This window comes from Rhopilema esculentum, chromosome 19 (genome assembly GCF_057945365.1).
Source record: "Rhopilema esculentum isolate cy_ngs chromosome 19, ASM5794536v1, whole genome shotgun sequence".
NCBI classification, from domain to species: domain Eukaryota; kingdom Metazoa; phylum Cnidaria; class Scyphozoa; order Rhizostomeae; family Rhizostomatidae; genus Rhopilema; species Rhopilema esculentum.
The window spans coordinates 2,358,919-2,369,785 of NC_142833.1; the positions used below are offsets into that span (position 1 = coordinate 2,358,919).

General features: G+C 33.9%; 2 protein-coding genes across 2 annotated transcripts; one reads left to right on the top strand and one right to left on the bottom strand.

Moving 5' to 3' along the window:
- The first annotated feature begins 438 nt into the window (after nucleotides 1–438).
- On the top strand, nucleotides 439–6,889 carry LOC135688344 (uncharacterized). The gene is made up of 4 exons (XM_065205164.2): nucleotides 439–1,998; nucleotides 3,903–4,121; nucleotides 5,864–5,990; nucleotides 6,750–6,889. The coding sequence occupies exons 1-4, from the start codon at nucleotides 796–798 to the stop codon at nucleotides 6,797–6,799; spliced, it is 1,599 nt and encodes a 532-aa protein (XP_065061236.1). The 5' UTR covers nucleotides 439–795; the 3' UTR covers nucleotides 6,800–6,889.
- A 16-nt stretch (nucleotides 6,890–6,905) lies between these two features.
- LOC135688350 (ran guanine nucleotide release factor) lies at nucleotides 6,906–10,867 on the bottom strand. The gene is made up of 7 exons (XM_065205174.2): nucleotides 10,727–10,867; nucleotides 10,212–10,328; nucleotides 9,745–9,796; nucleotides 9,256–9,302; nucleotides 8,641–8,698; nucleotides 7,895–7,989; nucleotides 6,906–7,257 (listed from the first exon to the last, which is right to left on the bottom strand). The coding sequence occupies exons 1-7, from the start codon at nucleotides 10,813–10,815 to the stop codon at nucleotides 7,140–7,142; spliced, it is 576 nt and encodes a 191-aa protein (XP_065061246.2). The 5' UTR covers nucleotides 10,816–10,867; the 3' UTR covers nucleotides 6,906–7,139.

Sequence of the window (10,867 nt, forward strand, 5' to 3'; positions counted from 1 at the left end):
CGATAAGCCGAATTAAAAATTCATCGTGAATTATTTGTTCTCCAAGTTGCCATAGAAAGCTCTTTCTAGCTTCTCAATATTCCCAGTTCATTGCATTTCCGATTTATTCAATAGCATTTTCTAATCAAAGTATAAATCAATTCACAAGACTTAATTTGATTCGACAATATCGATATATTCAATGTCTTTGAGGGTCTCTTCGTCAATTCCTCGTTTTAGTTCTTTCAATCTTTGCTGTTATTAATATATATATATATATATATAGCTGTTTTTAATTATTGTAACTTTTCCTGTTGTAACAACAAGGGCTATCCACTAGGGCTCATTTAAACGCAAAAATTGGCACGTTGGGCGGCTTATTTGGAAGTGGGGGGGGGGGTACAGTAGGCGACGCCAAAGTATTATTTTGGAAGAGTACAGTAGTGATTTTTGCCGCTAGGAAGGGCGTGTCTCCATTATTTAGGGTGTGGTCATAAGATCATTATTTATCTGCTGTTTTAATGGGTTTCTATTTCAATATTCAACTGCTACAAATGGATTTTAATACCTACAAATAGATTAAAATTACACAACAGGGTGAGAAGAGAGCTGTCTTCTTTTGCCCGACAAAAATCCTTTTTGTGCCGACGGACAAAGTATTGGGGGTAGAGCGCCATCTCCCTTTTGGCAACGCTGAGGACGCTGTGATGCAGGGTGCCTCGTTATGAAACATGTTAGGCCAAAACGTTTCTACTTCGCGCCAAGGAAGTCCGAATCATCGCGCTATACGAAAATATCAAAGTTTGAATCAAAGGAATGGAGGTAGGAGATGACAAAGATTGCACAGAAAAGCCTTTGGATCACACGCCAAATAAAGAAAAAGGGACCCAAAAGAATCGACCACAAAGAAGGTCTAGTGTTGCAACTTCGCAGCATAGCAGTTCAATGGAAAAAAAGAGGAACTTCCATGGTAAACAGAAAAGAAACGAGAAAGTACAAAGAAAGAAGCTTAAATTCTATGCAAAAGGAAGGAAAATTGATCCTTTGAACTTGATGGGCATTTCGCAACTTGAGGGACAGAATTCCCCCAAAACAGAGTCTCCACTTGTTGGTGATAGAGGTGTTACATTTAACCCAGATAACTTGAGGCCAGTGGATGTTACAGATCCTTTAAAGCTTAATAATCTAGACGACGATGTACTTGCAGTAAAAGTAAGTGCTCACAAAAAGAAGCGAAAAAGGAGAAGAAGACGTACATACAGTGAAAATGATAAAGACATCAGGGTTATGTTGGATTCTTTAGGACAAGACATGGACACAGAAGCCAGCGAAAATGAGCTGCAGTCACCAGTGAAAACAAAGAAGCTGGAGACTTCAGATCCAAATATCCAACCAGCATCAGATGAAGCAGTGGTAGATTTGAAAGAAGATGTGGAACAACACAAAGAGGATACTGGTACAATGGAGAAGGCAGATGAATCTTCTGACAACACAACACTTAATCACCAAGAAAAGGAAGCTGTGCAGTCTAAACATCCTGAAAAAAGGAAGCATCAGATAAAAAAAGGTGGATGTCAAGAAGTCAGTGAGGAAGCTAATAAAAAGCAGAATATTCGATTCCGCGAAAAAGATAAACGTTTCCAGTATGGAAACTATAATAAATATTATGGATACAGGAACCCTGATATGTCTGAGGATTACAGAACAGAATATATGAAAAGAGAATGGTTTGAAGGAAAGGACTGTCTGGATATTGGATGCAATGTTGGACATCTGACCTTATATATCACAAGAAATTTTAGTCCTAAATCTATGTTGGGAATAGATATTGATGAGAGTTTGATAAAATCTGCAAGGAATAATATGAGACATTATGTTTCATTGAGTAACCCCCAAGCCCCCAAGCAATCAGATTTTCCAATATCATTTCCAATTTGCCTTGGACCACTTGCTCCACCTGTATCTACTGAAGACTGCAAAAAGTCATTTGGATTCCCTTACAACACATCCTTTCAAACAGTAAGTCATTAATTTTTCTTGAATGATTCTTACTCTGTTTCCAAATTAAGTTCATTTAAACCATCCTTGTGATCATGTCATGGGCTCCCCTGTGATGACAAGTCTTGGTGCATGAGGGGATGTTTCTATCAAAACGGTTTCACTCTTGGAAGTTATTCTTGTGGGAGCTGTGATTTGAAGGCTGTGGACACTCCAAATATGATGAATGATGTGGCAATGATGTGGCCAGCTCTCTGTAATTCAAGGTGTAGGAATCACGAGGTGTGGTTATATCGAGAGGAAGGACCAGGACACTGCTGGATAAGCTTTTCAGTGTCCTAAAAACTACCTTCAGGTGCTTTTTTTGAGCCGCGATGGCCGGCCATCACATTTTGCTAAGCTCTCACAACGGGCCTAAACATGTGACGTCTTTACTGATTTAGGTTTTTTTATGATTAAGTTTAAGCATCCAATACCTTAAAACTACTCTTGCCATTCATGATAATATTTCTCTCTGGAAAATCAGTTCAACTCCTGATTGCTTTTTCTGAGTCCTTACTGCATGTAGTAGCTAATCGCAAATTCTACTTTGAAGGTGGCAGCTATACATGAAGACATTGATGAATTCCTTTTAGTTCAACAATGTCCCTTCTTGTTTGCAAATATAAATCAGGCCTTGCCCGGAAAGGCACTCAATTGAGCGCAGGCATCTAAAGTGCACTTAAATATAGCCATGTCAAACGGTTTAACGAGCACCTTTGAAAATGTAAAACGATATTGCACTGATATAATTTGAAAATAATATTGATAAAGCATAAACAATCTTCTCAAATGACCAAAATATTTCTGTTTATAAGAGTTATACAGCTAATATTTTTGTCCTGATGAAGAGTTAAGCTCGAAACGTTGTACCAAATATTCATTTCTTGTGCAAAGTCGTTATTTTATTTTATCAAATATTTGGTTTGTAAGAGTTCATACCACTAATCTTTTGATGACTAGATTTAGTATCCGGTTCCTCATAAGGCCGCGTCTACAAGAATATCTTTTTGTTTCAAGAAGTTACTTACCATGCATGGTAAGTACAAATAAATAAATAAAAAATGGTAAATAAAATCGTATAAAAATAATTTTGGGAGTTAAATCATTTAGAATAGCTATGATATTTTAAAGTGCATCATTTCCTTTTGGACCATATAGTTTGACTCATTTTCATTAAGAAGAAAACACAAATTTTTGCAAACAGAAATTTTACATTAAAGTGTGAATTAGAGGGTCTTGAGTTTCTTAGGACCTCGTTTTGTGGAGCTCCTTCATTTTGCTTCGTGCAAGGCCTGATAAATGGCTTCAATTCTCCTTGTATCAATTTGGGAGTTAATCTGAGAAAAGGTCATATCTTACATTCTTATGCTTATTAGGTCATATGCTTATTAGGTTTGCATGCCTAAATTAGGTGTGAGGTTTGAGCTAAACCCAAACCAAAACTCTCAACAAAAGCATGGCAAGAACCAGAAATCTTCTTCCAAAGATGTCTTCTTCTACTTTTCAACAGCCTTTGTCCAAAACTGTCCTGGGGTCAGCTGCATGGGTTGCATTCCCTCGCCTAATCCTGTCCACCACATCTCCTTCGGCTAATCCTTTTTCCATGATGTCCTTCTTTGTGTTGTCACTCCATCCCTGTTGTCACTTTTAAAAAAATGTGAAGTTTTTAAACTGCTTGGCATAACCAGTCATCCTAACCAGAGATATAATTATCTCAATCTCTAAAAGTACATCATTTGTAAGATCTATGATGTAAAACACTAATCAGTTGTAAGGTTTACACTGTTATTATCAAAGAATCTCAAAATGAAACATTAAAAAAAACCCTTGATAATAATGATGATCAAAATAGTCATGGTGATATATTTTGTTGTGTTTTGCAGGAAAACTATGTCAACTTTGAATGGGACAGTATATCAAAAATTGAACAAAAGTATGATTTTATTTTATGCATGAGTGTCACCAAATGGATTCAATTAAACTGGGGAGATGATGGTGTTAAGAAACTATTTAAGAAAATATTTCTCAGTTTGAAACCTGGTGGAAAATTATTACTGGAGCCACAGCCTTGGAGGTCTTATAGCAAGAAGAAGAATTTGACAGTAAGTGTTTTTATCTATGATTGTTCTGTGATTTTGATTTAAAGTAAAATTCTTAATATAATTGTGAATATGCCCCTCTAAATACCTGGTACATAAGCTTGCTTTCTAAGCCCCCCCCCCCCCAAAAAATATATAACCAAAGGGTTTATATTTGGAATTAATCTTTAGTTCTTTTCTTACTTTTTGATTCATTCTAAATTCTTCTTACCTACAAAATTATAATATACTAGGTTTATACCTTCTCCTCAACTCCACCTGCCTTTCTAGCTTCATCAGATAACTTTAAATGTACCCAGCTAACCGCAATGGTTGCAGCCTGACTGCAAATTTCTCGGTACTATGACCAATCTTTTTATTTAAAAACTGGTTTTGCATTTTATTCTAACAAATACTGAATGGAAATTTAAGTCTACCAAATATAGCCCCCTCAAAATATTAGCCCACTAATAGTGCTTTTGAATCATTATAAGCCCTGGGCTTTTAATAAGAATTTTTTAGTATTGATATAACAATTGACTTGGAAGAAAAGAATTGGACAACAGCTAAAACAGCAGTATGTACAGGCTATAAAAGCCCTTTCCAGTTTGGCTATGTGGGCTATTTAGCCCTTGCAGACCCTTGCAGAACTGCTGTTAATTTTTATATTTGAGTTTTTACTTTGCCAATTCTTTAAACACTATTCACCTTAAGATGGATTTTTGTGTGTATTACTACCTTTAAATTTTGTATTACCACAACTTTAAACGAGACAAAAGAGGAACATAACTTTTTTGGAATATAGCAAAGTTTTGTTAGTTTGTTTACCAGTCAAATATGTCTTTTTTAGGAATGCATAGTTTCTATGTAGCGACTTGAAAAGAAATTGTTTCATATTTGACCGCATGGTGTAACATTTCTCACTTTAATCATTTGTAGCATTAATCACGCTATATGTTCTTCCTTTCGTGCAAACACATTTCCTATTCCATTGCAAGTTTTAGCAGATAAAGCAATAGTTTGTTAACATGTGATAAACACATAAATGTGTAATACCTCTTTCCCTTTATTTACTAACACCCTGATATTTAGCAGCAAGTAGTACAAACATTGGGAAGCTAAACTGCACTGATTAAATTGGAACATTTGTTTGAAAAGCTGCAGGGGCGAAAAAAAGCCTACGCAAATTTGTGTGTGTGTGGGGTTTGTGCGGGCTATAGCCCCCGTCTCTGAGAAAGGCCTGACAGTATGTCACAAGGTAGACATACACTGCCAATTTTAGAACCAGAGGGTACTCCAAGGGTAATTTCACCCAGCCGGTAGAAAAGCATAAAGGGCCTTCATAAGTTGTTAGTCTATTTACTGGTAATCAATAGAAACAAAATTTGCTTGAGCCTTCTGTCAATCAATATTAGCAAAATAAAATAAATAACTAAGATAATAGTCTTACTGAAAGCCTTCGATTTACCTCCTTTTTTGCATCCTGATTTTTGGTGGAACTGCTGCTGTTGTCTGAATGAAAAGTTGTCCAAAAATCTTGCAGACAAGAAACAGATTTTGCAAACATTTCTTGCCCTTTCATGGTCTGTTTCTAACTGCAGGTGTAATATTTTATACATAAACGTTATTTTTATTGAAGAGTGTCTCATTTTAGGGGCACCTTATTTGAAGAAATGTAGAGTACATATTTGTTCTGTTGTTCTAGATGCATTTTTTATATTCCATATCAAAATTATGTAAACTGATACATAATTTTTCTATTTTAGCCAACCACAAGAGCAAATTTCAATGCAATAAGATTTAAGCCAGACCAGTTCATTCAACACTTACTGTCAAATGAAGTTGGATTTGCTACTTCTGAAAAATTGGGAATTCCAAAACATAAGTCCCAAGGCAAGCTTTTATGTTACCTTAATCTCTTCTGAAACTTTTTTGTTATTGAAAAATGTGCCTTGGAAATTATGTTATGCTGGGTCAGTGTTTCAATTCTTAAAACAAATGTAGAACTTGTATGTAGGTACAAACATGGGACACAAAACTGTGACCATTTGCACATGAGACCACAAAGAGATCATGGGAAGGTACCTTGAGATAAGGGGAATCCTACAACTGATCCAAATTTTACAGGGAATGTGTTTATATGAATTTTTTCTGGAGAATTCAACAAATGTTTTGCTAGAACAAGCATCACAGAGAAAGGTTGTACAATGATGTACAAAGGTTCTAGGCCACATAAACCAGACACCACCCAGATAGAAGACAGGAATTTTCCTTCTTACCATAATATTATAGGATGTAATAATTCAACAGTTTCCATTACAAAAAAGTCTTATTTTTCCCTAGTTCTTTTCCTCTTGCCTTGTTATGATGCTCCTTCATGTTAAAAAAGAAATTGCTGGTTATATCTATAACTTTGGTTTGAATGTTAAATGATGAACTTTATATGTTCTAAGAAACTGTAATCAGATAAAGAGAAATGCAAAATATATTTAAATCTTATTGATATAAAACCAGTAGATTTATTCAGCTACAAACTCTTGAAGGTTTTGCTGATAAAATGATTTCTATATTGTTAAAGTTTATGTATATTTAATAGTAATTTGCTAAAAACTGAGGAATTCAGCCTTTTTAACAAACTTTCTCAATTTTTAGGTTTCCAGAGACCTATTTACTTGCTCACAAAAGGCGGAGTAGCTGTCTGATCTTATCTCAAGAATTGGAAGTTCTAAAAACTTCCTTGTTTCAACATTCACTTAAAGTTTACAACAGGAATTTTGCTTGCAAGATGGAGAAATTTGAAGGAAGGTGTAAAATCAACATTTTGCGGTGATATGTACAACTTGTTGTGTCTATGTTTTCTTTTTGTAAAAAGATTATAACATCATAGTTTTTATACCCTCTAGAAATTATGGTTTTTATATTTTGCCATTTGCTACCTTTAACCAACAGGTTATGTTCTTCTTACATTCTGCACATTAGGTTTACCATCTGTCACTTGGCTGGGTATTTTGAAAGGATTTGAGAATTAGTATCTCTTGTTTGTTATCCAAAAAGCCCAGTATCTAAAATTTTAATTGAGTTCACAATATATTTAAATGTATTTTCTGTCCATAGTTCATTGGTTTCACAATTTCCTTGTTGATAACTGCTGCTTTGAGTGCTAAAATAAAACCCAAAAAATTATTTTAACCAAATAAACCACAATATTTGAAGATAACATGGAAAAGGACCAGGTCAGTAGGTCAACATTTTGCCAACATCTTGATTCAACCATAGATCAACAATTGCTTCAGAATCAATAGTATGTCAATACCTAGAGTGACATCAATTTTAAATCAACAAAGGTCACCAACATGACATTTGCTTGCAAAATTGAGACAGAAAACTTTCATAGAAAATGTTTGTAGCGAATGTTTCTATTGAAGTGGAAAGTTAAATAGTGTCACATTTGCCTTTGCAAGTAGCAACCAGCCAATGGGAAGGAAATGAGAAAGGGCCTTTTCAGGACTTGCCAGCTCTCTATTATCTAAGGTATAGGAAACGCAAAGTGTGGTCGAATCAAAAGGAAGGACCAGGACACTGCTTGACAAGCTTGTTTCTATGTGTTCTAAAACAACCTTCGGATGCTAAATAGTAAAAAATACAAATTTAAATATGAAAGTGACAGGAAAAATTTGCAATATGTGGAGCTATGCTTCACAAAAGAGTTTGAAGGATCCTTCAAAGAAGATTTTATTTCTACTGAAATTTCCTATATGTTTAGTAAGTTTTAAATATAATGTATTCTTTAACTTCACCTTAGCTGTACTGGATTGTTCATAGTGATCACAAGGTCCGTTCTAAACTGAGGTAATCTGAACAGTGCAAGATATACTTGAATTATATTTCCAGCCTAAAAGCAGAGTGCAGTTTTAATAAACAATCAATATAAAATATATCTAATTTGAACTCATATTAAATGCTTTAAAGAAGAAAAAACAAAACTCTGTTTCACCAACATCATAAAATATGCCATTAAATTAAAAATATTGATATAATAACGTTTTTTGTAGAAAATGTACCTGCCACTTTCGTTACAAGGAATTTCAAGAGCCACATCATCTAGATATTTAAGAAAGCTACACACAGATATTTAGGAAAAAATTATGGGTAATGGTTTTCTTCAAGATTGGGAGTTACATATTTTATCAGCTTTACTGGAAGCTATCATGAAAATCTTGTTTTTGTTAATTTAATAAAAAAATGGTCCCAATTAAGACAGTTAGTAATTCAGCAGCTAACAGCAATCACATATTGAATGATAACAGAAGTAGCAGAAGTAGATCAAAATTGTAATTTTGATTTTGATGTTGAACACAATTACAAGAAAACTTCTTAGCACAACACTGGCTGTTCACCACTATGATTGTTATTCCATCAGATGCTCTAGATATCATTGTCTTCAAAACTGTTTTCAAAGACTGATAAAGTAAATTAGTAATTTAACAGGAGATCAGCAGCAGCTCTAGTCATTCTACATTAAGTAATTCAAAGGGGAGGCTACCTCTTCATTAAACTTTGAAACTGTCTGGGTGCCATTTAGATACCAAGCTTCTTGAGACCTGGATTATGAAAACAATGTAGCATTATTTAGGTAGTACATTTAGGTAGTATTGCAGCAAGAAAACAGCTTACATAGATGTAAATTGCTACTATCAAGATGTTAGTTTTTATTTTATAGTAATTATCAGTTTTCTGTTTATTAGAAAAAGTGTTGCCTAAATTCAAAATTTATAAATTTTCAGTTAGATCATCCTACCCAATAACATTACCATTGAAATTTGGAATTTACTGAAGTTAACAAAGATTCTTGCTACTAAAACGAAAAAACTGTTTTTATAGAACAATTCATTATATTTCCCTAGATTTTTTTACTATGAAACTTGAAGTTCACAATGCAGGGTAACTTGTCATTCCATAACAGAATGCATCAAGTAGACAAGACGGTGTCTTTATTGCAACAATGAAAAAATTGGTGTATCCTATATAACATAAAACAATCCTAAAAGCTTATTTGCAAATATACCATTGTCGGTTTGGCTTAAACGTTTACTGTGCAGCATAATCAACAAACTGATTTTGAGGCATAGCATGTTATATTGCTCAATGTTCAACTCACTCAGACAATGATATGTAGTCTTTGGGGATTTGCTCAATTAGCATTATCTGAAAATAAAGAGGAATATGAATAAAATCAATTACTTCTAGTTCATGGTAAAGACAATATCTGGATTATACATGTCTGTAATATTTTCTAAAAAATGCTCAACATGTCTTCATTTATTCAAAAAAAACAAAATTTCTTCCAGCTACTAAATTTCTTCCATTACTTTTTTTTTAAAAACTGAGTGAACAATTTTGATTATAATGAAGGGCTGTAATCCCTTTTCGCTGTGTAAGATCTTTAATTAGGTTTCTGTTAATTTTTTTTACCTACATTGTAACTTTTAATTTTGAGGACCCCCATGAAAAGCACCTTTTGGTGATTGGGGCATCCTCTTAAGAGATTTTTTATCAATCAATCAATTAATCATACCAATCCAGCAGACCTAACCATAAAGCCATTGATTTATAATTAAGTCATTTAAAGGATACAGTGTCTACTCACATTGCTTGTTGAAAGTGCTTCATTTGCTTCAGCTATATCTAAAAAATGATACCTAAAATACAGTTAGAGATAGAACCTAAGAAAAGCTACTTACATTAGATTCATTTTTCTTGGTATGTTAATAATCAGTCTTTGACATCAAAACACAATGTGGACAAATATGGCTAAGAAAATATCATATTTAACAAAAGGAACCTTCATTTAAATTATAAAACATTGACCTTGACTTTGACAATGTTTTTTTTTATTTACTCAAAAAAAAGTTGGAAAGCAACACTTGATTTTGATATAATTTATTTTGACATAATTTATCATAATTTATGATATAAGAAAAGTGGAAAATTAAAGCAAACCACAGAGCATCTCAAAAATAACTGCAAAGAATTTAGTTTTACGATGGAGATAAAATTACAACAAACAAAATCTTGATAAGGAATTAATCTGATTGCCCAGTTGTCACAAATTACCTTGGTCCCTCTTCCCCTTTTGCTTGTTCTTGGTATTCCAAGATATCAATTATTATGCTCTGGTCACTCTCTTTATGACAAAAGACTTCCTGGTGGTCAGCAACTTCTCTGATGGTACTGAAAATGCAAATAAAATGCTTTTTATCATAGATTGTTTCTTGCAAAAAAAATACTTAGTATAAAGGTTCAAAAAATCTTGATGCTAAAGTTCCTCTATTTGTAAAATCTGCACACCCAGGCTAAATAAAGTATACTTTCTTTCGTATTACATTCTAGAATAGCATGCCATTAGTAAACCTTCTTGTTAAATGAACGTATTTCCCAGTTTTGGGTACACACAAGCCTGGTTGCGAACATATTCTAAGGTATTTGCTCGCTATTGCTACTCGGGATAAAGAATTTCAGAGCAAACAATTTTGTTTTGTCTTTAAAATTCGAGACTTTAACAAGGTATAAGTGACGAGATGTGAGGATGCATGTTTAGCTCTGTAGTTTTGTGTTCGACAAATGTTTACCTTGCATCAATACAGTGAACTGGAAGAAAGCAAGTAATTGCTCCACCAAACAATCCCTTCTCGCATAATTTGTTTTCATTGTCCGCCATGCTTGTTTCTTCTGGTCTCGTATGGATCACCCCTAACGAATAAAAGAGAGGC